This window comes from Simochromis diagramma, unplaced genomic scaffold (assembly GCF_900408965.1).
Source record: "Simochromis diagramma unplaced genomic scaffold, fSimDia1.1 OVJJ01000337.1, whole genome shotgun sequence".
Taxonomy (NCBI): domain Eukaryota; kingdom Metazoa; phylum Chordata; class Actinopteri; order Cichliformes; family Cichlidae; genus Simochromis; species Simochromis diagramma.
This window is the reverse complement of record NW_024386982.1, coordinates 601,686-629,023: the sequence shown is the minus strand read 5'-3', so window position 1 is coordinate 629,023 and position 27,338 is coordinate 601,686. Positions and strand designations below refer to the sequence as shown.

Genomic DNA, 27,338 nt, shown 5'->3' with positions numbered 1-27,338 from the left:
TGCTCCCAAAAATGGCACTACAGCATGTAAAAATATAATATAAGCTCTGGCGGACTTGGTTCTGTGGTAGGTCTTAAAGGGTTAAAGCAACAAAACAATCTGAAGATCCGGTTGGGAACCGAAAGAGACGACTCTTTTTAGTGAGTCGAGCCGAAAGAGACGGTTCTCTAAAAAGATCCGTAATTCCCATCACTACCAGTTACTGAATCAGTCACGTGGTACGAACGTCACTGCATACATAATCAAAGCAAGCCTCGATACGCGCTTCACAAAAACACCCCCGAGATTACCCGACACATCACTACTGTTACGTTCATTAAAAATATTGAAGTTTAAATCTGAGGAAGATGCAGGATGATGCACGTTATCTCAAACGGTCAGTCATAACGTGAGTTTATTATTCTAAGAGTAATGTGTTTGCTAGCTATGGTCACCAATTTAAGTAATATATGGTGTCCATACTATCACGTTAGCTTTACTGTGAACGTCTAACCAACACTTGGAAGATAAGAGGAAGCGTTTTTTAAATTGAAATTCTTGCTAATTAGCTTGCCCTGATCCATGGCATTTCTCTATATAGTGCGATGTTTAATTACCTTTCCAATTTGGGAAATTTCCTGTTTTCTTGCTCGGTGCAGAATGCGAGCATATAATTGTTTATGTTTTAAATAAATAACGACAACGGTCAGTTTGGCGTACATGCAGTTGACAGAAAGGTCACTTAAAATCTCTCACAATTTAAATCAGCCTTCATGGTTGTATTCACATCCCCTTCGTTAGCACAGTTACCCAATTATTTCTAAAAGGAGCCTACTGTGCATGACAACTTATAAACAAATAACGACTGATTTTACGTTTTCCACTGACTTATAAATCCGCCAATAAAAGGAAACATTTTTGAACTGGGTTTATTATTACCTTCCCTACCTGAAGGAAGGGGGATTGGAAATCTGAATTGGAGCTAACATAGCTAGCAAGCTTCCGTGCTAAACTGTGGTGGATAATCGCTAGCTAATTGCACGTAGTGTTGAATTTATTTGCAATCAGGGGTTTACACCGAGTTTAGCTCGTGTTTGTCATGCTTTAACTCTCTGTGGAATCGTGTTTTATTGTTAGCCGGTTAGCCAGTATAGTAATATTATGCTACTGTCTGGGCGTGTCTTCCTATGTGTTATTGTTATGGGCGGCGGATATTTTACTGGCTTGGCAATTAACGACCTATTTTCTGTAGTAACATTTAAAGTCATTTTGTTGTGAAATTAACTTGCTAGCTGATTTGCGTCCGATGCAGTTATTATATGGTATGATGTAAATTAAATAACTGGAGTTTTATGTCTTTACTGTATTTTGTACTGCCTGTCCTTGATCGCTCAAAGCAAAGTGACTGTGGGCGGTCTGGACGTCCATCCCACACAGAAGGCCCTTGTAGTCCACTATGAGGTGGAGGCATCTATCCTTGGAGAGAGTGGAGGACATATGCTTGGAGAACGCAAGGAGGGACAAAAAATGTAAGTGGCCTCTTGACTCACAGCTCCTAAACACTTCATTTCAGTTTCCTTTTGAACTCTAAATCTTTTTTTCCTTAAAAAGAAGAGCTTTTAAATTGATTGGATTAGATTTTTATGTCAAATTAGCCTTTGTCAGTCTAATCCATCTAAACTGGACAGATAATTCTTAATCATTTCTTTTGCAATGGACTTTTATTCCGTTGCTGGATGGTAACAAAGCCATGTTACAAAACAAAGTTTTGGTCATGTGCTGACATATTTCTATCAGTTAATATTGCCCCATTTACTAATATATATACCTATTTGCAAATAAGGTAACATTTATCTGTGTCAGTGGCTCATATTTATCTGTTTTGTTTGTTACATTAATTTCATTCTGCCAGTGAGTGACGTTAGCATAATTGGGCAGGATATACGGTATATAAAAGACAAATGTAGCTTCTAGGTCTGAAAAGTAGGTCCCAGTAATCAGCAGCAAAGGATTTATCTGATTGGAAAATGACTTTGTGGTCTTAACTGCTGCTAATAAACGCTGATAAATAAGGTTTTGTTGCAAGGCAGGCCTAACTAGATATTTTATAACCATTTGAGCGCATCTGTCTTTAGGTTTTACATCACAACAGGACCTCACAAACAAACTAGTGGGTGACATCATGACAGTGTCTTTTGCATTAGGTGTGTGAAAAGAGGACTATTCTGCCTGTGGAAAGGATTAAAAAAGTAAAAAATGTATTATTTATGCCAGAAAAAAAGGCTATTGGGCCACAGTTTTACAATCAGTATATTTATTTTGAATTTAATGAAACCTGCTAGCTTCTGCTTTCTCTTCTGCTCTTTTTTTCATGCTCCAGTATCCGCATGAAAAGTCTTTCTCCTAGTACAGATGTGGGAGCTTTGGCAAAGAAAGTGCTGGAGGAGTGTAAGATGATCCCTGCTTCCCGTCTGCCCCAGGTGGAGCAGCTCCTGTACTACTTGCAGAACAGAAAATCATCCCCGGTGGAGAGCAACGGTTAGTCATACCACCTTCATTGCACCTGTGCTCTGGAGCCCAAAATCTTTACTGTCCAATTCCGACTTTGGCTAACTTCAGTCCCACATGTAGATTGGCAGCTTGTTAGTCCAGCATGTACTGTAAACATTCTAGAAATATTAAGACATGTAAGGAGGTTGTGTAATGGCAGACCTAAAGTATGCACTGTGATGCTAATAAAAGAAAATGTAAACTAATGCAATTAAAGTTTCAAGTTTGGAATTAATGCTGATGTGCTTTGTTTTGGCTGTTTATGTATGTGTGTGTTTTGTCACCAGTAGAAAAAAAAGGAAAAAGAACAGTCAAGCCCAAAGAATTGACACCATTTGAAGGCATAGAGGTAACCATTTGTTCCACTGTAGTTTGATCTCACACAGCAGTAAGCACATGTTCTGTCTTCATTATAGCAACAACCCGAAGTTGCTCAAATGTGTTGTTTAAATAGTTTGGCTGGTGAAAGAATGCATTTGTTATCAGTCAACAACTTTGTGTGTTTGTTTGTGTTTGTAGTTAAATGAGGAGGCCAGTATAACTAGAGTGGATGAGTATATTGAACTGCTCTATGAAGGGATTCCAGAGAAGATCAGAGGCTCAGCTCTCATCCTGCAGCTTGCCCGTAACCCTGATAACCTGGAGGAGCTACTGCACAATGGTACACTTTTATTCTCCATCTTAATTCTGATGGTCGTACCTACAGCAGTTTCCTGACATTCCTGGATAGTTTAAGTGTGTCATCTCTTAAAAATATTTTATATGGTTTGACTCAAACCATTTAATCAAGTTAGTGTAACATCATTGGTACAAACGCACCCTGAGAGCTCATCATTGTTTACTACCTTTTTTGATTGATTTTTATTTAGCTATATTTTTCTGCATACAGAAAGAACATTTGATTCTCTAATTGTCTAATAATTAAAGGCAGCATGCTTTACTTGTGCTCTATATAATTGTCATTTTCTCCAGAGCAGTAGCAAGTTCTTAGCATGTTTTTCCATTTTTTTCTGCACTACAAAATAACTGAACCTAACCAGTGCTCAGTATCGACTCGAAGGTCGTCTCTTTGGGTTATTGTTAGAATACTTCCATTTTGACATCTGTGTTATGATGGTATTTGATGCTAGATATATTGTGTGGACTAAAGTATTGGGCTACCTGTTTGAATTCAGGTGTTTTCATTCTCATTGCCACAAGTGTATAAAATCGAACACCTAGCCATGCAGTCTGCTTTACAAACATTAGTGAAAGAGTGGGTCACTCTAAACCTGTGTTTCCCAACCTTTTGGAGCCATGGCACTTATTTCACATTAGAAAAATCACACAGAACACCACCAAACAAAAATGTCACAAAAAGCATATTGATAATTTTTCCCCGCGCACCAGGTATGGCAAAATTGGCTCAGTTTCTTATATCAATGTTATTAATTTTAACTGTCATAAACAGGATGTGACAAGTGATGATAATAATAACAACTGTACTGCATTAAAACATTCACAGCAGGTGGGATATCCAATTTTTAAGTGATGACATATGAACTCTACTTCTGGGTCAAAACTACTCTGCGTTTATCAAGGCTGTTGTGTTTTTAACATGTTTTAATGCTTTGTATCTTGTTCTATTTAATCTGAAAAAGCCCCTAAAAAAGGCAGTGATCACCTTCAGCTACTCTCGGTTTTTATTACCACTGTTCAAAGCTTTATGCCATGCAGCAGTATATTAATGACTAACCTCGTATTGTGGATGGATTATCTCAGTTGTTTTCCTGACTGAAGTTTAGTCCATTTACAGCATCCTGCCACGCAGTTGCGTTTGTCCCTAACCATCAGGAATAGGTCTGGGTATCGTCACTGATTTCTAGAATCTATTCGATTCCAATTCACAAGGTCCCAAATCGATTCGATTTGATTCAAATATTATAATTCTGATCACGTGTCAGTACATATCCATATTTTTATTTTTGTAAAAAGAAAGCTGACACTTTCGAGACTTTATCGAAGGCGTAAGCATCACAGCAGATGCCTTTGTGTCAAAGTAACTGAGGATAAAACAGAAAAACGTGAAGGCGATTTTCCTGGCCTGGGATTTTATAGCAGATGGCCTTAAAAATATTCTGCAGACTGGTGGCTAATAAGCGAGCGAATAATGCAGTAAAGTAAGAGGGAATTCATGACGATGTTTATGTGAAGCGTAGTTTGGATCTTCTTTTGCTGCTGGTTCAGTCAATATTGTTTGGAGAGAAATAAAACCTGCAGCTTCAGACTCTAGTGCAAAAAGGACGTAAACACAAAGCATGGACCCACTGAAACATCAGAATCAGTGAGCTGCCTGCTTTCAGCCCTGACCGTGTCTGTGCCGCTGGGTGAGAAAGGCGACATCTCACTGATTGTGATGCGTCGGCGGGTCCGCGCTTTGTGTTTACGTCTTTGTGCAGAATCCGTGTACCTGCTCCCATTTACTGTTTTAGCTCTTTGGTGGTTGTTGAAATCTTGTAAGGTTTAACCTGAGATTCTGGCGTTTCGGGCAAAATAAATTTATATTTAAAATCAATTCAGGATTTTAATGAATTGATATCACGTTATCCAAGCTAGAATTGATCTTAATCGATAAATCAATAATCAAAACCCACCCCTAATCAGGAACCCTTGCTTTAACTTTTATCGAGTGGAAAAAGTTAGCATTCCTCCTCCAGCTTCACTGTTTATATTATGCTAACATAGCTGTGTCGCTAGCCATCATGTAGCACATCATCATATACTAGCTAGACCAACTTCAGTAACCCTACAAACGTCACTGCTGTTTAGTTTTTCTGTCTTCGTTTATGTCAGAAGTGATGGCAGAGCTGTACGTTTTAAGTTTTCAGAAATCCATCAATCAGAACATGGTATATTATTTAATCTTAAAACTTTTTTTGGGAGACTTCCTGCCTACCACTAGAGGGAGCCCACGTACCACAGTTGGAGAACCAATGGCTTATATTGCTAATCAGGTGGACCCAGATAATCTTCCAGGGCACACCTGATCATTTCTTGTGGCACAGTGGTTGGGGAAACACTGCTCTAAAGAACTCAATGAATTCAAGTGTGGTTGTAACAAGTAAGCTTGCGAAATGTCTGTCCTAGATATTCCACGATAAACTGTAAGTGGGCGCAGGCTAGCTGCTCTCAGCCGCATGGCATGTGGTCGTCCGCTCAACACACTGAGCTAACAGGCACCCCATAAAACGGCAAATATGAGACAGAAAATAAAGTTATGGGCTACACAGACTATACGACTAAGGATTAAGGATTTTGAACTGCGAAACATGTAAAGCTACTTTAAGACTCCAAGACCAAAAATCTGCTCCTGGAAATGGGCTCAATAGGTTCTCTATTGCCCCAAGTATCTTTTTCTAACTGAAAATTTGTTAGCTGGCACATGTTACATCACAATATATTATTGTGCCGTTATCTGCTGTACTTATGATGTGAAAACTTCCCTTGTCTTTCCTAATAGAGACAGCTCTTGGTGCTTTGGCCAGAGTACTAAGGGAGGATTGGAAGCAGAGTGTAGACCTAGCCACCATCATCATTTATATATTCTTCTGCTTCTCCAGGTAACACACACACTTACATAGCAGCTCACTTCCATCACATTTATTCTCACTGTTGTGTTTAATCCTCTTACCTTTCCTCCTCCAGTTTCTCCCAGTTTCACGGGGTGGTGAGTCATTATAAAATAGGCGCCCTGTGTATGAGTGTGGTGGAACATGAATTGAAGAGATACGACGCATGGCGTGAGGAGCTACGCAAGAAAAACAAGGCCTATATCCTTTTTATTGGTGTTTTTTGCTTACTTTTCTGCTCTCTCCCTTTATAGTTTTGCTGACTTAATGAGAATGTACTCATTAAGTCAGCAAAAATAATGTTTTCCTTAATGTTCTTTTGCGCACGTGAGTCTGCACCAGAGAATGGCTCCCTGAGACGAGACCAGGACAAGGCTCTCAGAAAATACCATGGCCTTTTGGCTAAGCAGGAACAGCTGCTCAGAGGTAGGCTTTGTTTTTGTTTTTTGTTTTTTTTTAATCTCCTCATTCAGAACTTTTGTTGATCAGATGTAACTGAAATTACTATATCATCTCTAATTTTCTGTTTCTCCTCCTCACTTCTGCTGGAATGTTTTTCTCTGGTTCTTAGTGTCTCTTTACCTCTTGCTGAACCTTGCTGAGGATACGAGGACAGAACTGAAGATGAGGAATAAAAACATTGTTGGCTTGTTGGTCAAAGTTCTTGAACGTGATGATGAGGAGCTGCTTGTCCTGGTGGTTTCTTTCCTTAAAAAACTCTCCATCTTTCTTGAGAATAAGAATGACATGGTGGGTGGTAGAAACAAGACTTTCAGATTCGATAACGCTTGCCAGGAGCATAGGAGAAACAGTCCTGATGATCATTTTTATGTTACAGAGATCTGTTGTTAACCAAGTCAACTTCATTTATTTTTATTCTACATCCTTTGTTTAAAAATAGGGGGGGAAAAAACCCGGTTTGCATTGTTTTTGCATTGTTATTCCTTCTTCCTCTGGTAATGATTGTGGGGAAACATTCTGTAAGTCAGTTGTCTTCCAGTATTGTAAGTCTTCTGTAGTGCAGAGGTTAGGTTGTTTTGTTTTTTTTGGGAGGGGGCTGTAAATGGTAGTGTCTTATTGACAAGCTCCACATAATATGTAGCTATTAGCTTCTAATATTGGAAAGTAGGTAAACAGTAGAATAATAGTAATCCTTGCTTTGGATTTCTGAATTTGTCTTTTTTCGTTTATTGTGATGCCCTTGATGTTCATTCAGCTCTTGTCGGTGGCATAAATTATTTTCTGCTGAATTTACCATCATTAGATTTGCTATAATCTGTGTTTGTCTCTGATTTGTAGGCTGAGGTGGATACAGTGGAGCGGTTGGCTCGCCTGGTTCCCTGTAAACATGAAGACTTATTAAACTTGACTCTACGTTTGCTGCTCAACCTCTCCTTTGACTCTGGACTTAGAGCCAAGATGGTAGAAGTTGGCCTGTTACCTAAACTCACTGTCCTGTTAGGTAATGATGCACGCTAGTTTAATAGCATGCAGCACATAGCGATCCATTCACAGTACTTTTAGCAAAGTGACTGCTGGGAACAAACGTGTAGCTTACAGCTTTTTAAGTATTGCTGATAAGTCGACACACAATCAACACTGTGGATTGTTACATCCTGAATAAAAATTGTTCACATTCTCCTGGTGTTATAAAAGCACTTCATGCTTAGGTTGAAAATGTCCTCTTCAGCAGTGATCAAACTGAAAAATGCAACCCAAACGAGAAACTGAGATTGTCGCCCGTACAGGGAGATCTCTGTTCAGTCTCCGTTCAGTCCATCAAATGATCTCTGTTTTTCCCTTTTTGGTTGCACCTTTTCCACCTTTCACTGCAGCTTTGCGAGTAAATGGTAGGTGTGTGCAGACAAGTTGCGTCTTCAAACTACAGGTGACTGCAGGAATCTGCTGTTGACCAAAGAAAGTTCAGTTCAAGCAATTCTGACAAGTTGGCATGAATTAGTAGGGTACAGAGATTCACTTGTTGTTTGAGTAGAACAAAGAAAGGAATAGTTGGAATGGAATTTAAAACTAAATTAATGACAACCAAACTAGAAAAAAAGCCACAGGTAGCTTTAAAATAAAGGGTTAAACTCACCTACTTCAAACTGTGTCCTGTTTACAGCCTGCTTTTAAAGCTACTGTATATTTGAGATTCTTTGGACAATATAAATTCAACTGCCTCTTCAGTCAACTTCTTGCCACTTAGTTCAGTTAGGGAACTTCTTTAATGAACACAAAAACCTTGGTTTAAATCTTGCACTAGCTTAGCACCAGATGAAAGATGCTCTTTATATATCCCAGATTTGGGAAATGCATTTATCTCTGCGTTTTACTTTTATAGTTAATAGCCTTGCAGTGTAGCTGTTGTGAACCCTTGGCATTTTATGCAAAACTGTAACATGGTAATGGTATCATCGTTATTGTGTGTGTTTTCAGGGGATGAGAACAACCGACAGATGGCAATGCGTATCCTGTACCACATCAGCATGGATGACCGGTTCAAGGGCATGTTTGTTTATACTGACTGCATACCACAGGTACAAAATGTACACCGAGCTGAACACTCATAGTGCCTGAGTTCTAAAGTCTTAGGTACAATTTTGTGTGTCTGTGTGTAGCTAATGCAAATGCTGTACGAGCATGGTGAGGAGGAAATTGAAACTGAGCTCATCTCCATCTGCATCAACCTGGCTGCAAACAAGAAGAATGCACAACTCATGTGTGAAGGTATTTTACTTTTTGCACAAATTAGACCATTGCCTCACCATCACAGGTACCAGATGTCTGTATGGCTTTTGGAAGAGATTATTCTGAGTGTCTCTCCATTCCTAGGAGATGGATTGAAGATGCTTATGAAAAGAGCTCTGAAGATGAAAGACTGCCTCCTCATGAAGATGATCAGAAACATCTCACAACATGATGGCCAAACCAAATCACTGTTCATAGTGAGTTATATGCAATAAAGAAAACGTTACAACCTAAAATTATCATAATTATCATTATTATCAGTCATTATTTAATAATCATTGTGTACGGAAATTGCTGTGATCAGTATTGACCCATAGTAAACATCAGCCTTGTTTTCAGGATGGTTGAGGTGGGGTGTTTTTGTTTGTTTGTTTTGTTTTTTGATTGTTTGTTTTTAATTGTGTAAATTCTCTTCTTGCTTTGTCAGGACTATGTTGGTGACCTGGCAGCGGAGATTAAAGAAGAGGAAGAAGAAGATTGGGTTCTGGAGTGTCTGGGGACTCTAGCCAACCTCACCATCCCTGACCTGGACTGGGAGTTGGTGCTGAAGGAGTATAATCTAGTACCTTACCTTAAAGACAGACTTAAACCAGGTGCCTTCACATAATTTTTCATTTCATCTCTTTTAATATAGTGGAATTTGTGCACTTGTTGGGACAGAGAGTACTAGGAAACTTGCTATGGTTTGGCCATAGTTCTTTTCACAGAAAAAACTAACTGTTACTCCCCTCGAGTCTTAATAAAGCTCAACTTGTTCTTTGCGTTTTAACTGACATTTATTTCAGACAGGAGGATTCTTCGACATGTCTTAACATGTAATGATGTCCAACCACAGCCGATACAATGCCGTCAGAACTAAAAAGAAATACAAACTTAAATGAATATTCTTAATAAAGTCCTTAAGCGTTATATATGACGAAACATTCCAAAAAAAGGATCAATAAAGTACACATTACAGCTCTCACTGCGGTAATTGCACTGGAATATCACACAACACTCGCGTATTTACATACAACGATAAGAAACAGAACATTTACCTCATTGGCCTCACTCAAAGGGAATAAAACTTTCATCTTTACATTGTGGGGAGATCCAACTCTTTTATAACTTTCTCTAGACGTGCAAACCTCGTGGCTCTTCTCTTAATTAGCTTGCTGAGTGTGACAGCCAAAAAAATGCCCTCTTAGCAACAACAGACGGAACTTTAGAAAAGGTTCCTATCTAATTGCACAATTAGCACAAATAACACATTTAAACATATAAATCTAATCAACGAAACATGAATTACTATTTATTTCTTATTTATTAATATTTCAACTACTTATTGTTTCAACCTTAAATATCTAATAAAAGGAACCTAAATGCGAGAGTTGCCCATGACGGCAGCTACACTAACATTGTATTTGTTGTTCCCATATTAAAGATGTTTATTTCTTTGTTCTACTATAAAGCAGTTGTTTATAACTAGTGCTAAATAAATACTGCAAAACTATCAAAAAGTCAGAAAATGGTTAACTTAACTGCTCTCTTTTGACTGGAATAACTTTCTAAAACTACACTTCCTTCTGTCTGTTTCAGGTTCAGCAGAGGATGATCTCATCCTGGAGGTGGTCATAATGATCGGAACGGTATCCATGGATGATGCCTGTGCCGTCATGTTAGCTAAATCTGGCATTATTCCTGCACTTATTGAGCTACTGAACGGTAACATGCATACCAGTGGTTTCCCCAAAAATGTATTACATATAACTTTCCTGTGTCCTTGGTCTATAAACTGCTTATCATGGGTCTCCTGTGTTTAATATAGCCCAGCAGGAGGACGATGAGTTTGTATGCCAGATTGTCTACGTCTTCTATCAGATGGTGTTTCACCAAGCTACACGAGATGTGATCATCAAAGACACCCGTATCCTTCCCACAGTTCATCCCGTCTTTGATTGATATATATATATATATATATATATATATATATATATATATATATATATATATATATATAAATTTCCCTGCTCGCCCTTCGGGCAGTCAATCCTTCAAGCCTGTGAGCTTGGGGGCCCTGCGCAGTATCTTAGCTGTTCCTAGGACTGCGCTCTTCTCATGTTCCTTCTTCCTGATGTTGCTGTCATTCGGGACCGCTACATCCATCACTACGGCCATCTTCTTCTGGTTGTCTACCACCACTGTGTCCGGTTGATTAGCCACCACCATTTTGTCCGTCTGTATTTGGAATTCCCACAGGATCTTAGCTCGGTCATTCTCCACCACCCTGGGGGGGCATCTCCCATTTTGACCTCGGGACTTCCAGGCACAGATGTTCCTGTACACTATGCCGGCCACTTGGTTATGGCTTTCCATGTATGCCTTGCCTGCTAACATCTTGCACCCTGCTGTTATGTGCTGGATTGTCTCTGGAGCATCTTTACACAGCCTGCGCCTGGTGTGATAGACCCCAGCCTCTATGGATCTTGTGCTCAGAGCTTGTTCCTGTGCTGCTATGATTAGTACCTCTGTGCTGTCTTTCAGTCCAGCTTTGTCCAGCCACTGGTAGGATTTCTGGATATCAGCCACCTCCACTATCTGCCGGTGGTACAGATAGCGGAGGTAGCCTGTCCTTCCATGATGGTTCCTCGTCTTCCCCCTCTTTCTTGGGTTTCTGCTGCCTGAGGTATTCACTGAGCACACGGTCGGTTAGGGCCATCTTCGTGATGTATTCGTGGATGTTCCTTGTCTCGTCCTGGACCGTGGTGCTGACACTCACCAGTCTCTTGGGGTGAAACCCTCCATGCATGGTCAGGAGCTTTCTTGTCTTTATGTCAGTGGCTTCTATCTCCTCCTTTGGCCAGCTTATTATCCCAGCCGGGTACCTGATCACGGGCAGGGCGTACATGTTGATGGCCCGGATCTTGTTCTTACCGTTCAGCTGACTCCTCAGGACTTGCCTGACCCTCTGCAGGTACTTGATGGTTGCAGCTTTCCTAGCGGCCTCTTCGTGGTTTCCATTTGCCTGTGGGATGGCCGGGTACTTGTAGCTGTCCTCTATGTCTGCAATGTTGCCTTCTGGTAGTTTGATCCCCTCAGTTCTGACTACCTTCCCTCTCTTTGTTACCATCCGACTACATTTCTCCAGTCCGAATGACATTCCGATATCATTGCTGTATATCCTGGTGGTGTGGATCAGTGAATTGATGTCTTGTCTCTGTCTTGATGTCATCCATGTACAGGAGGTGGCTGACAACTGTTCCCTTCCGTAGTCTGTATCCGTAGCCAGTCTTGTCAGTGATCTCACTGAGGGGGTTCAGGCCTATGCAGAACAGCAGTGGGGACAGAGCATCTCCTTGGTAGATCCCGCACTTGATGGTGACTTGTGCTATGGGCTTGAAGTTGGCCTCTAGTGTTGTCCACCACATCCCCATTGAGTTCCTGATGAAGGCTCTTAGGGTCTTGTTGTTTTTGTGTAGTTCTAGGCATTCCAGGATCCATGTGTGGGGCATAGGTCATAGGTCTTCTTGTAATCAATCTAGGCAGTGTACAGGTTGGTCAGCCTGGTCTTGCAGTCTCTGCTGACTGTTCTGTCTACCAGTAGCTGGTGTTTTGCGCCTCAGGTATTCTTGCCCATCCCTTTCTGTGCCCCACTCATGTATTGACCCATGTACCTGTTCATCTTAGCTGCTATGATGCCTGACAGGAGCTTTCACGCGGTGCTGAGGCAGGTTATTGGTCGGTAGCTGGAGGGGACCGGTCCCTTCTGGGGGTCCTTGAGGATCAGGATTGTCCGGCCTTCGGTTAGCCATTCTGGGTGTCACTGCAGCTAGCAGCTGGTTCATTTGTGCCGCCAGACGCTCGTGGAGTGCAGTCAGCTTCTTCAGCCAGTAGGCGTGAACCATGTCGGGGCCTGGTGCTGTCCAACTCTTGATATTGGAGACCCTTTCTTGGATGTCTGTCACTGTGGTGGTTACTGGATCCTGTTCAGGAAGGTTGCTGTGGTCTGCCCTCAGATCCACTAGCCACTGAGCATTGCCGTTATGGGTTGCGTCCTTCTCACATATGCACTTCCAGTATTGTTCTGTCTCCTGTCTTGGTGGTGCTGTTCTCATATTGTTCCAATGCTACTGAGAGTACACCTTGGATGGTTCTGTGGAGAACAGCTGGTTTATTCTCCTGCCTTTGGTCTCTCTGGTGTACCTCTTCAAGCGGCTGGCCAAGGTTGTGATTCATTTCTCTCTCGCTCTCTCTCTCTGTATGTGTGTATGTATATATGTCTGTCTGTCTTACAGCACTATCTGAGGATTTCTGTGGGTTTTCTTTAACCCTCTTTGTAGAGGCTCCAGCTTACCTCATTGATCTGATGCATGACAAGAATGCAGAAATTAGAAAAGTGTGTGACAACACCCTTGATATTATTGCTGTAAGTTAACAATGTGCTACTGATGGATGTCTGTTTTCTAAAATAAGGACTAGAAATGCACCTTCATATTTTTGGTCTGTCTCCTCCAAGGAATATGACGAAGAGTGGGGCAGGAAAATTCAGTCAGAGAAGTTCCGTTTCCACAACAACCAGTGGCTGGAGATGGTTGAGAGTCGGCAAGCAGATGAGTCTGAGCCTTATCTTTATGATAACGACAATGACCGGACTGATCTCTTCTACAGTGCAGGTACACTGAGCAAAGACTCAGCTGTGCATGTAGAACAGGAAAATTGACCAGCCTGACAGTAAATTTTACCTTCCCAACAAGACTTGACAGTTTGTTTTGGGGGGGGGGACTGGCAGGTTGTCATTTTGACTTCATCCCATAACAACAGCAGAAATGGCAAGGAAATCATTTCCTGAGGAAGTTGATGTTTAATTTTTATAAATGATTAGGATTTGACAAAATAAGCATTTAACATGAATTTTTAGAAGTTGTCTAGTGATTTATTTCATTACAGATTGTAAAGGTAAAATATATTTTAGTGTCCACAATTAAACAAAGAGTACAGCAAACATAATGAAGCTATTAATAACAAGGAACTCACTGTGAAACAGCTCATTGACTACATTTAAAAGTTTACCATACAATCGGCTACAACAAAATAAACCAAATTTTAATAAATAAATTATTGTAAACATAGAATACTGAAAATGTATCAATCTGTCCACCTCTGTTTTATGCCACTGGACCTCTTCCCACACCGACCATCGACTGTTCCCCCATCTGTAGCCCTTCACCCAGTCCTCACCCCTTAAAACCATCCGGTTTGGCTGCTCCTCTCTGGATTTCACTGTTGTGCGGATTAGTACAAACACTCAGGTCTCTGTTGTGTTCAACCAGCAAAAACTCTGGCTACAGCGCCTGTGCTAATAGTTATTTATCTTTAACTAGCTTTTGATCATGATATAGCAGCGTTCTGATCTAAATGTATAATGTGTTTGTTTTGTTTACACACAATACAGCCAAGTATGTACTGATTAGTGTTTTACATTTCTCTGGGGTCAAAATGACTTATTTGGCAGTTCTAGGCATAAATTATCATTTTTGTTTGTTTTTATTCCAGTTTATCACACAAAATTCACAGAATGAGTAATCAATAATCGAAATCGAAAGACTGGGATCTTTCTAACAGTTATGTCATTTTAAAATAACAAAACAACCCACCTGACGGTTCTCTTAAGAGATGGAAATAAGAAGAGATGTCTTCTGTGTGATATTATTAAATTATTATTTGTACTGAATGTCACTGCATTCAGTAAATTCACATTTAACATCAAAAGCAAAAACTGACTTTTACAGGTAAGTAACTACATAGCAGGGACTCAAAATAGGCTAGAACTTGAAATTTAGACTTTTAGTCTGTTTACACTTTTTAAATTAAGTGTATCTGCTGGTTTATTGTTGTGTTCTTCAATCTTTTAGATGGAATAACTCCAGGAGATGGCTCAGTCAGCCCAGACTTCTTCAGTGACCTGCAACCGCAGAATGGAGACTCGCACCATGCAGGGTGAGTTAACAGGAGACAGAAACATTCTAGCCATTCTACAGCTTACTGAATTTTAAATTCAGGCAATCAAAGCCTCCACCTCTTTTGCCACACTATAAAATCCCAGTCCAGTGTTTCACATTTTTATTTTTCATACTGTTAAATTGACTTTTTTTTTTTTTTTTTTTTAACTTTGTTTACCAGAGACATTGGCGATGTTTTCGACCAGACCAGCTCATCACCTGCACGACCAGCCACGGCCTATGGCTTCAGACCCGATGAGCAGCCCTTTTATCAGTACTCATAGACACTTTGAGTCTGCTTTATTCACATCGTCTTTGATCTATTCCTCTCCACCAAGTGCATATTCACACATTATCTACAACTCCACTCTCATTGTTTAATTTATTAAAGTGACAGCCCCTTGCAGTGTAGCATTTCATATGCCTCATCTTGACATGTTAAGAATAGTTGTAGTTATTCAGACAGTGCTTTCAAATGCTGAAATTATTAATACAGACCACACTAACACTGCAGATTGCATACAATTTTCACTTAGCTATTTCATCTATTTACATTCATCTCAAGCAGAACTAGTTACGTCTTTCTTTAAAATTTGCTGCTGTATGTTGGTAGGTTTTGCTTTTCTTTTTTTTCTTATGTGATAATTAATATTTATACAAAAATATTCAACGTCATTGTTGAACTGTTTGAGATCCTTCATTTTGGCTCCTCCAAAACCATGTCAACATGTGACATTTATTTAATGAGTTTACAGCATGTTTCTTTTATCTATGTCACTGTAAAATGGGAACATTGTTGTTACAGCCTAGGGTGCTTTCACACTGGCCAGCTAGACTGGATCTCCACAAAAAGACTTCCTCCTTGTGTATTAGTCGGGGATAGATTTCAGTTCATGTTAAATGTTGCATAAGTAAATTTGTGACTGTTAAAAGGTCCAAGTTGATGTAGGAGCTGAATGCTGACCAACAGATAAAAGCCTGGTGCCTACATTACCTGCAGGGCAGTGTAGTTGCTGACAGTTTGTTCAAATCATTCTGTGATCCGCTGGTTTAGCCTCAAGTCTGCAGCAGAGAGGAGAGCAGGCTATAGTCTGCTGAGCCGCATTGACATTTTTTTTAACTGTAAAATTCTTCAGCTCCTTAAGTGAAATTCTATGTTAGCATTATTAGAAATTAGGAAACTGCAAAGGCTTTAAACACCTGTCCCCCCGCCCCCTTGTTTTTTTTTTTTTTTTTTTTTTTTTTTTTTATATTGATGTGCAATAGTGAAGTGCTGTCTGTTTCCATCTCTGTTACTACAAGCTGAAAAATAAAATTTCGTCATGTCTTTCATGATCTCATTGGCTAATGATTTAAATTGTAAGAAACAGCAATGACTTCAAATACAATTCCCAAGAAGGAAAATTGGTAAACGATGCTTGTTTCTTATTTTTTGTAGCACTCCCAGGTGGTACTGTGCCATTAGTTCATTTTCTTAGTCTTTGCCATTGTCCTCTAGTTTTCTGCATGCATTTCAAAGTGTATGTACATCACATACAAATTAATATTTAAAAAATGCAAACCCAGTCTCAAAGCGCCCTGAGCTTTATTGTAGTTTGAAATTTGGTTATAACAGATGTCAAAACCACAGCAGTATTATGGGGAGCTCTTCTTCTAACCACTACATTTATGTGATGTTTCTGAGCTGCTACCCCACAGACTTGCTAAATCGAAATCTGTCCTGTCAGACCACACTTAATGCAGTGTTCATAAAATAAGGCCAGAAATCCTTTCCTTGAGGAAAGATAGCTGTGAACTGACAAAATGTGTTTCAAAAAGAAACACAAAAAACCCATCCATGATCATCAGTCACCTAGCACATCATTTCTCATGGCTGTTTAAATAGAAACAAGAGTGTACGTTGGGTATTCCTCATAATGCTTCTGGGGTTTTTTAACAGCAATGAGATCTCAAAAGAGTTGTCTCTGTGAACATGCACTTAAAAAATAAAACAAAAACAAACTCTAAAAAAAGAAGCTAAATATAACATGCCTGCTTTGATAACATGGTTTAACATGTATATTTTAAATACATGGTGGCATATTAATATTAAATGCCACTGATTAAACCACATATGGAAAAGATGGTCTGTTTGAAGAAAACTTTTACATACAGTATTGGTTTTAGTCCTATTTGCACATATGTACTTGTGTTTTTGTTTACTTTATCATAAGTTGTTGTTTTTTTTCTCTTTCACTCACCCTCTCTCTCGCACTTTTTTCCCCCACAAGACTTTTTCCCCACTTCACTCAGCATGCGAGCCTTGTGCTGTACGCTGGGAAGAGGGGGGAGGGGCGGTAGCAGTAGCACTGGAACAGAGCAGGAGGGAGAGAGAGAGAAAGAGAGCCAGGGACAACAACGTCACATTAGAAAGGTATAGTAATCATCCACAACTATTTTCAGTTGCAGATGATAAAGGATTCAGAAAGTTTATTCATGCAGGTCCATATGACAGAGAATATGCATGTTCTTTTTGTTTTCATATTATAATTTATATTTAATTGTGTTGTGGTTTGCAGTGTTTTGTGTTGTTTCACTTTAAATTTGTAAAAGGAAAAAGCTGAAAATTTAAGTAGTTAAAAGTTGAAATGTGAATAGTTGAGTTTTGTATTATATGATTTATTTATTACATTTTATGTGGAGTGAATAAATAAAAGTATATTGACGATGGCCCCTACAGACAAAGCACATACAAACTTCAAATCACGTACGAACCCTGAAGCACGTACAAACTACAAAACACGTTAAAACACGTACAAACTCCAAAACACATAAAAACTCAGAAGCACATAAAAACTCAAAACACGTACAAAAGACAACAGAAGTACTCCAGGATGCTAGGGGCAGTGTTGAACTTTTGTTACCTAGTGGCTACACAACCCAGCAAGTACCAACAACCGGATTTGGTGTGTGGTAATAACAGGTAAACGAACATTTTTTTTTTTTTTAATTATTTGACTATATATGAATGCTTGTGTATAAATACACAAACAATACACACATGCTTTCATGCTTTCAATTGTGTAATTTAAGTGATCTAGGTAGCTCAGGTTTGGAAGTTCAGAGCTACCTAGATCACTTATGCTAGAAATGCTAGAAATGTGTTTTGGAGTTTGTACGTGTTTTGTCTCTAGGGGCCACCGCATATATTTATATATAAACATATATAAATAAAACCACTTTTTTTTTTTTTTACATTAGTCATTCCTTTTGTGCATAATTTTATATTAATGTTAATAATAAATTAATTAAAGCAACGAAACAACCTGAAGAGCCGGTTCGGAGCCGAAAGAGCCGGCTCTTTTTAGTGAGCCGAACCGAAAGAGCCGGTTCTCTAAAAAGAGCCGGAAATCCCATCACTAGTTGTTAGAATTTATTTAATATTACTTTCTAGACCAGGATCTTTTTCTACGCAGCTGACACTGTGCAGGGGCGGATCTAGCAAAGTTTAGCCAGGGGGGCCAATAGGGCATGAACAGGGAAAAGGGGGCACAAAGACATACTTTTCTTTCTTATTCTCATTTAAAATATCTAGCTTTTAATAAATAATTATCTGAATCTTACACCCAAAGTTTTAATCTGATGTAAAATGTATAGAAGTCCATTACTGTATATAGTAACTATTAAGTCTAATATACCCTAGTAAGCTATAGTACTTTTTCCTTTGGGAAGGTACCATCTGTGCAGTCTGCAATTCTTTTGAAGAAAGATGTTGAATCTATTTAATTATTCTTGAAAAATAATTGATTTCTGTGCATTTTTTTCACCCTGCATCAAATTAAACTTGATTACGTCGATTAAGCATCATGAGGTGGGGGGTGGGTCCGTATTTTATTTTTTTTTGCTGGGAGTTTGCAACCCTATTAGTTAGGTTGCTTACTCTTTAAAATACCAGAATAGGGAGGATGGAGTAGGTTTAAGTTTATTAGTCAAGTCAAGTTTATTTATAAAGCACATTTAAAAACAACCAAGGCTGACCAAAGTGCTGTACAATAAAATACAAATATAAAATACAATAAAACGCAAGTACATAAAACACCTCACTGATAAAACAATAAGTTAAAACAGTAAGTTAAACCTTGCTAAAAGCCAATGAGAAGAGGTGAGTTTTAAGAGCAGTTTTAAAAGTTCCTAGGCTTGTGGAGAATCTGATGTGAGGAGGTAAACTGTTCCACAGTCTGGGTGCAGCCACAGCAAAAGCCCTCTCTCCCCTAGTCTTTAATCTGTACCTGGGAACATCTAAAAGCATCAGGTCTGCTGACCTCAAAGATCTCCTGGGGCGGTAAATGCTAAGAAGCTCTGCCAGGTAAGGAGGTGCAGTACCGTTAGATTGATTAGTATTGCTGAACTATGAAATATTTTGGGTGCAGTGTACTTTTTTGCATACAGGTATAACAGAATAGCTTTAGTGTTTGTTTGTTTTTAAACTTGAGTATGAACTTATACAAAATGCAGCAAGATATTAAAAAAACAGTTTTATTGATTAAAAAACACTATATTGGATTCATATCGGTATCGGCAATATCCAAATTTATGATATCGGTATCGGACATAAAAAAAGTGGTATCTAGTATCTTGCCCAAGGATATTTGGCACACAAACTTGAGGAGCCAGGGATCGAACCACCAACCTTCCAGTCAGCAGCTGACCTGCTCTACTACTGCTCCTTAGCTACAGCCAACCCAATACTTCTGAAAGTACTTTTATTGCACCATCTTCATTCACTCATGAGCTGCTCTAACATGAATCAAATGGCTGAATTGAAGTTCACTTTAAAAAATGCTATTTTTTGGCCACGTGGGGGCAGCATAACAAGGAACTTTTGCTTAAGATCCCCAGTTGATTACAATAGGGACTTTTGTAATACAAGGTTTATATTTAAATATGCCAATGACACATTACATTATCTTTAGACAGCTATCTAAATATTTGTTTACATTTTTGAACATTGTTCTAATTTGCATAAATGGCCATGGAGAAAAAGTGTAGTAAAAGAAATACCCCTATGTATTGCTAAATATAAATATATTGTTAAACACATCTTGCAAAGCAGCTCATTACCTCATATGTTCGCAAGCTGCTCAGAGCTGCTTGATTAGATGATAATTCCTGTGAATGTTGCTTAATGCTTTGATCATCTTTTACCGTACCATTCAGTAGTGCTAGTTAGAATATTGCTAAATGCTACACATACATGCTAAACGAGTGACATAGTACTAAAACAATCCTGAACAGGAACATTTCATAAATAGATAGACTCAGAATTTGCAGAGACTTGGTGTCATATTTTTACTTACTGCGAGCCATTGCCGTATCTTTTCAGTCTTCTTGCCTTTTATCCTGGACTGAAGCTGACTGTGTAACCATGGCAACACTTCCTCCATCACCTGGGAGGCAAGCACCTACATACACAAGCACACTGTTTATGGCTTTGTTTTTACAACACCTTGCATTTAATCATAAATTATTGCTAATCTCTGTCTTTTTTCCACAGTTTGTCTTTTCTGCTGTCTCCCTTCCCTACACTCTAACTGGTTGCAGCACAAGGAGGTTTTCCCTCCTTGTGCCTGGTTCAGGGAGTTTTTCCTTCCAACTGTCACCAAATGCTTGCTCGTAGTGGGACATCTGATTGTTGAACTTTTCTAATTCTTGCATGTTATTGTAGGGTCTTTATAAAAAAAAGTGCCATGAGATAACTATTAATGTGATTTAGCACTATAAAAATAAATTGAACTAAAGTGAAATGAAGAACACAGACAGGCTTAAAGTTTTAATGTGTGTGTGTGTACAAACTTGTTCCTCAGTGCCCAGCAGCATTTCCCAGGATTCATAGCATCCTTTCTCTTGTCGGTAGAGTCGGAGGGCTCGTGCATATGCTTGATTCTCATATGATGAATTACACCACGGGTCTGCAGGAAGTAGGGATTTTGTTATTATTCTGAAAGAATCTGGTGGCATGCTCATCCTGTCCCTTTATTTTTGAAAGTTGAAATCAGTATCCCATTCTTATTAGAACACCCGTGGCTTAAAATGATCTACAAGTGTGGTAAGTACTAAAATACTTAATTCTTAGTATTTTGTCATTAGTCATTTTAGTTTGGTAGAAATTGTGCTGATCCTGTATCCTCGGTGGATCCCTGACATCAATATTCCATTCTCATTACAACACATCTGACCATTTTCACATCTCTAATTTTTTTTGTTTTTTTTTTCTTTTTTTTCTTTTGCTAATTCACTAAAAAACATGTCTTGTAGTGTAGTTTCCATTGAGCTATTTCAGTTTTTTTTTTCTGCAGAAGTTTAAGGAACAGAAAGTCATGAATCATATCCTGCTAAAAATTAAAAATAAATAAATTTTATAAAAAAAACAGCATGCGGCCATTTCCTATTTGACTTTTGGTCAGCCTCAAAGTAATTCTGTTAAACCATCAGATATTTCAGGAGAGGAAGAGGCATTTTACACATGTGATGCTGCTGACATCGACTGAAGATATAGTTTTGATTAGATAGCATAGATTTTACTTAAAAACATATAGACAACATCTTATCTCAAAGTATAGTCTTCACATACTTTATACAATATACATTCTCTGTTGATTGATCTGCTAATTATATTGACAGTATTCACTAAATGTGTCTCTAGGGATTCGCTTAGATTAGCTCATAGCAGACTCTCTAGCAGCATGGTCTTTTCACCTGTTCCTCCTGCACTTTCCTGCTCATTGTGTCAGATGTTTACTTACTCCTTGGCCTACTTTAGTAACAATGATACTTGTAATCAAATGCCTATTTGCAGCTCTGGAGGCCAGGATCACTGAATTGGAGACCCCGTTTAGCCCCCTGTTTGAAAACCCTGACTGTCTGAGTCTGAGTGGTGTTCAAAAACTCTTCCACTCCAACTTGTTAATTAACCAAACACCCAGACAGAGTTTGAATTAATTTGAAAGCCTGGTTCTTAGCCTTAGCTGGAAATAGCAAAAAACAGTTTTACTTGTTGTTATCTGTCATCCACCTGGGCCTTACTAAGAGTTTCTGAACGATTTCTCAGACTTTTTATCTAAATTATGTGCTCAGCTCAAATAAAATAATTGTTGTGGGTGGGTGTGAAGGGCAGGGTAAAAACTGGACAGACTATTGTTTAATATTGTTACCATACCAATTTAAATTAAGTCTTCTAATTCTGCCAAGATGAGTGGTCAAATATCCAACCACAATTTGCCAGAAGCCTGTCAACAACTATCTGTTCAAGTTGTGTTTTATTTATAAGGATATGAGTGCATATATGTGTGTTTCAGCCTGTATGATCCTGTGTGGATTAGAGGAAATGCAAATTCGTAACTCAAATGAAAAAAAAAAAAATTAAAACCCCCTAAATTAACAAGATATTCATGCCTATTCATGGCATTCATGAGTTTATGTAAACATCTGACCACAACTGGCAGATTGCAATAATCTAAAATTAACATTATGTGTTATATATCATACAAGTGTACAGTGGGGGCAGAAGTACTTCAGGTAGGCTAGCTTTTGTTTTTTTGAAGGGACACCAGAATATCATCAAATGTTTAAAAAAGTCAAAGACTTAAAATTCCAAGGAAGTGTTTAAATGAAGAGATATGGTTATTGGAAGAAGAGGTTGATATATCACTTTGAGATTAATAAAATCAACATCACTGTAAGTGCTGTGGCTTTACACATCTAAAGTGAAATAGTCAGTGGCGGCCATCTGTGTGCTATTTCCTGCTGAGGATATCTTTGTGCAGATATGATGTGCTGTGTTTTTGCAACCTTATTGCTTAAAGTGAAGGGGTTTGTTTTTTGGTTTGTATCCTAGCTAACCACACAGGAAGTCAGCAGCATTAATATTTATATCTGTCACCCGGGCAACTGTCACAACATGAATGACAAACTAAAGACGAGCCAACCAGAAGCAGGACTCTGCTACAACAATTTGAAATATTTTACACTCACATCTGATATTAGACAACTGTAAAAAGTATTTGGATTTAATCAACAGCATGTAGCGCTGCGCACCATGACAAAATATTGAAAATCCTTTTGAGCTCTTAGCTCAAAAATATTAGCAAGGACTACCAGCTTAGGAGAGAGTTAGAAAAATTCAGAGCTACTGAGCAAGAAATGGACCCAAACTTGTTGTTGACCTTGTAGTAGTTAGAATGATGCATACTTTGTAAAACTGTTTTCATTTGATATGAAAACACATAATTCTGAACTAGGACATCCTCAGAAATTAGAAGTCATGCACATAGACAAATTGCACTTGGTCATACCAACATATAAAGACCTTTTAAAGACCTTTGGGGAGAAAAAGTGGGGTAACTGATGGGTCTGGTCATTTTTTTAAAAAAAAATTGGATATTTCAAATAATTTGAAAGCGAGCGATTCATCTTTTAAAATTATCTACACGTGTGATGGCTTTGACTGCTTAGGGAATTTCTTAGCTTGCAGTGACTGTGCAAGCAGGCATTTGACATTGTTTTGTCTTTATTTTGTGTTATTACCCTGCACATCTGAAGCAAGGCTAAGTGGGCCACGGCAAAAGCATACATATGAGTGTTTACCAAGGTTGCGATGTCTAATACAGGTCTTCAGGCCAGACAGGAAGTGATCTCGCTCCTCCTCTTGTTGAAACAGGAAGCAGGTGTGGCCTGTGTAAGCCAAGTGGAGATGCACAGCAAATGCATCTGGATTAACGACTGCAGAAGAAGAGTCCTCCTTTCCTCCTGGAAACACAAATAAAACAAAATTACTGATGTGGGTTTGACTGCATTCTCTATTAATTTGTGTCCAACAAAGAAGCTTTTCTTTATGTTACACTCATAGCCTCTGACTGTTTAGTAAATTATCTATCATGTAATTAAGTGACTAAAATCGAATCTATCAGATACTGGACATCTTCAAAGATACTGGTGACCTTTTTTACTTAATAATGATGAATCATGGTATTTGATTTGACAGATTGCTATGAAATCAAATTCCAACCCAGCCTGAACATGTGAATTTGAGGTTCATTAGAGATTCTGTTGAGCTTGATCATCTTTAGCAACTTTCCACATTTTCTTCTATTCTGATCAAATTGTCCTGTTATGTGAGAGGAGTAGTACACACTCTTGTATAAAATCTTGTGTTTGACACTTAAACGGGTCAACACAATCTGATTTTTCAGACACCTCATTATTGTAAATTTCATTTACAATATTATAACCCTTTTTTTATTTAAATGTTCTTAAAAAAACACAAAAAAACAAGGACATTTACAAGTGGTTTCGAACAGTTGATAGATAGCGTGTATCACTGTATAATCTTACTTTCCTCGATGTTTCCTGTTTCCATTTTCAAAATATCTCTCTCCCTCTAGAAGAATTTAGTACAATCTAGGCTCTAATACAAATGACGGACTGCACTGGCGGATCCTTTATGAAAGGAAAGAAGAAAATGCTATACCATAGGTCAATGTGGCACAGTGTTAGACATTCACAAACACAAGCGGTCAGCATCACTGATTGGTAATCATCCTAATGGCTGCTGTGTTTTCCGCCTTTTATCACAGCTTGCTAAAATTCAAATATGTTTTGAACGGTCAGGAATTTGTTAAATCCAGCGGAAAACCTTGAAGGTTACACTTCTTTATTAAAACCTGCTTGTTATCAAGTTGTTGCCTTGTGTGAGGTGTTCTAATCTAAATAATTATCTGTACTAAAATGATTAAGTTTGTAGTGTTACTCAGTTTGCTGTACTCATACCCTCATCATGGAGCATTTCCCTACTGACAGTCGTTTCATTTTCATTAACTGACTTCAGAGATGCTGAGTTAAAGCAGATCATATCTTCACTGGGAAGACAAACTATGAGTAGTATCAGTCGTGCTGTTGCACATCTAAAATACCATTCAGTATTCCGGCACAGGTTTTCTCAAGGTGAGCTCTTGATTCGTCATCTTTGGTGAACACAATTGCCCCCGTCAGCTGGAGGACCATCTTAGCCACACATCCACGGTTGAAAGTCTAAAAATTGGAATCACAGATAGCAATGTTTATCACAGGATGCAAATCATTTAGACTGCAAATTTCACGTGCTGTGTGTGAGCGTATTAATCTGTGTGTTACCTCCATGCTATCATGTATCTCTGCTTTGTAGTCTCTTCGCAGAATTATGTATCTCTCTCTGCATTTCTTTAGCTGCTCATCCCAGTTGGAGAACTTAATGCTCCCTTCATACAGCACCTCCTCAGGAGCATACTGAGGCTGTACAGTGCACAAACACACACACACACACACACACACACACACACACACACACACACACACAAGCACACACTGGTTAAACTTTAACATAATTAGAAATTTAGACCAATTTTCCAGCTGCATCAACATGCATAAATATATATGTAGTCGAATTGAGTTTGAAAAGATTTAACTCTTACCCTCCGTGTAAGCAATAACCCCCTCCCCTCTCTCTTAGGCTCCACCTCCTGGTGTAAGTGTCCAAGGTAGGCTACAGAGTATTGTTGACGGTAAAAGTCACTGAAGCTCTGGAATGTACCATCAACCAGTCCTGGATGCATACAGAAACACAGCTTGTTGTTGGGATTATTATTATGTTTGATGTTACTCAAACTTGTTTAGAACAATTTTTTTCATAATGACACATATTTACATGTGTATTATTTTATAACAGTAATCAGCATAGTTTTCCTCTCTCTGTGCATTGTTACACAGATATTAAAAACTCCATGATATTAAAAACTAATTTCAAAACGAGTGTTTGAACTTATACATACCCTTCACTGAAGGAAACCATTGCAAGTGCAGAGTAACTGGGAATGGTAAATTTAGTTTTAAGGATGGAAATGTACATATTAAAGCTGCACTTGTCAATATTTTTATACTGACAAATGTTTAAATTGCTAGGCCAATGCCTTTCATAGCCTGCTTCAGATATGGGCTGCATAACTTAGCTAGCTTGTTCAGCATGTTAAAGTCTGTCTGACATTCAGGCATAGACCAAATGTAAGTGTTATTTTAAATTTCATTAAGAGTTAGTGAGACACCACACTGTTATATACATATTGTTGAAAATAATCCTGATGTTAATGAGCTGAGCATAAAATGCACAAGATACATGTGGAATTATAATGTTGTGCATGCTCGTTTATTAATATAACTACGTGAGTTAAAGGGTCACAGGTGAGAATGTCATTGTAGTTAGATAGCACTTAAAGGCATAGATAGCACTTAAAGGCATAGAACACAGCACTGCATGGATGGCTGTAAATGGTTACAAGGTGATTCACCATTTAAATCCAGCCCAGCAAGTCTCTCATTGTGACTTTTATGGGAAAGCAGTGTGACCACTAAGACATCAGGCTGACATAACTCCAATATCTCTGTCAGCTCACTGTTTTGATAGTCATCCCTAACCTTTTTTTAATGTTTTGAGCAAAAAACCTACAACCGTAAGGTAAGGTATAGAAATTGCCCTAGCACTGGACTCCAGGGAGATTTTTTTTTAATTTAACGCAGTTAACAAAACACTTAAAGCTGCACAATAATATTCAATATTTACTGTTATATACACATAGAGGAGCGAGAGAGAGAGAGCAGGAGAGACACAACGACAGAGAGAGCGAGAGTCACAGGCGACACAGAGAGAAGAGAGATACACACCACACAGAGAAGCGAGAGAGGAGAGAGGAGAGAGAGAGCAGATGAGAGAGAGCGATAGAGTAGCGAGATAGAAGAGAGAGAGAGAGAGAGATGAGATGACACACACACAGAGAGGACACACCTAGAGAGGGGTGGGATAATAGAGGTAGAGTAAGACACCACACAGACAGAGAGATAGATATATGAGACACACACAGCACAAGTACAGATAGATGACTGAGAGATACATACACCTAAGCATATGAGCATATAGAGATATTATAGAGATAAGATAGATCTACACAGATAGATAATACTATAGATCGATCTCTATCTATATATATTTATATATGATATAGATACACATATATATATTAGATACCATATATATATATTATATATATACACATATATACATATATATATATTACATTATTACACATATATACATATATATCATATATATATATACACTATTATTACTATATATATATATATATACACATATATACATATATATATATGTATATATGTATATATGTATAAAATACCAATGGCCGTATTGGTCCATGGTCCACTTGGTATAGTAAATCCGTTGGGCATCTTTCTTGGCCTTCAGACAATAATTCTGATGGCAAAAGAACCAAACGGGACAGGCGGCGGAAAATAAAAAAAACAGTAATAAATGGTAAGTAAAAAGTAATCTTGGAGAGGTAAAACAAGACAGGCATATTTGAAGAAATACTGTACATGTCTGAAAAGGGTTGAG

General features: G+C 38.5%; 2 protein-coding genes across 4 annotated transcripts in view; one reads left to right on the top strand and one right to left on the bottom strand.

Annotated features, from left to right (window-relative positions):
* Window positions 1-240: 240 nt before the first annotated feature.
* Window positions 241-16,195, top strand: LOC120738361 (kinesin-associated protein 3-like). 3 transcript variants are annotated; one of them, XM_040039541.1, is made up of 20 exons: window positions 241-388; window positions 1,377-1,508; window positions 2,360-2,517; window positions 2,820-2,878; window positions 3,049-3,190; window positions 6,029-6,128; window positions 6,214-6,338; window positions 6,465-6,563; window positions 6,709-6,887; window positions 7,437-7,599; window positions 8,574-8,674; window positions 8,756-8,864; window positions 8,970-9,082; window positions 9,313-9,478; window positions 10,464-10,589; window positions 10,693-10,791; window positions 13,205-13,290; window positions 13,381-13,537; window positions 14,777-14,861; window positions 15,045-16,195. In XM_040039541.1, the coding sequence occupies exons 1-20, from the start codon at window positions 348-350 to the stop codon at window positions 15,145-15,147; spliced, it is 2,343 nt and encodes a 780-aa protein (XP_039895475.1). In that variant the 5' UTR covers window positions 241-347; the 3' UTR covers window positions 15,148-16,195. The 3 variants fall into 3 exon arrangements, with proteins under 3 accessions (XP_039895475.1, XP_039895474.1, XP_039895476.1); XM_040039540.1 differs by having other exon boundaries at window positions 2,817-2,878; XM_040039542.1 differs by having other exon boundaries at window positions 242-376; window positions 2,817-2,878.
* Window positions 16,196-19,668: 3,473 nt separating this feature from the next.
* Window positions 19,669-27,338, bottom strand: part of LOC120738367 (protein Niban 1-like) — a 12,135-nt gene continuing 4,465 nt past the window's right edge. Inside the window, exons 2-7 of the mRNA XM_040039550.1 lie at window positions 25,348-25,478; window positions 25,031-25,168; window positions 24,811-24,928; window positions 23,486-23,647; window positions 20,696-20,811; window positions 19,669-20,304 (exon numbers count right to left, since the gene is read on the bottom strand). Of these exons, the coding sequence (XP_039895484.1) occupies window positions 20,161-20,304; window positions 20,696-20,811; window positions 23,486-23,647; window positions 24,811-24,928; window positions 25,031-25,168; window positions 25,348-25,478 (809 nt within the window). The 3' untranslated portion in view covers window positions 19,669-20,160. The remainder of the gene's footprint in view (window positions 20,305-20,695; window positions 20,812-23,485; window positions 23,648-24,810; window positions 24,929-25,030; window positions 25,169-25,347; window positions 25,479-27,338) is intronic.

Coding starts and splice junctions, on each gene's coding strand:
- LOC120738361 (XM_040039540.1), top strand. CDS start 348: ATGCAGGATGATGCACGTTATCTCAAACGGTCAGTCATAAC. Junction 389..1,376: donor CTCAAACGGTCAGTCATAAC/GTGAGTTTATTA, acceptor GATCGCTCAAAG/CAAAGTGACTGTGGGCGGTC. Junction 8,865..8,969: donor TGCACAACTCATGTGTGAAG/GTATTTTACTTT, acceptor CTCCATTCCTAG/GAGATGGATTGAAGATGCTT.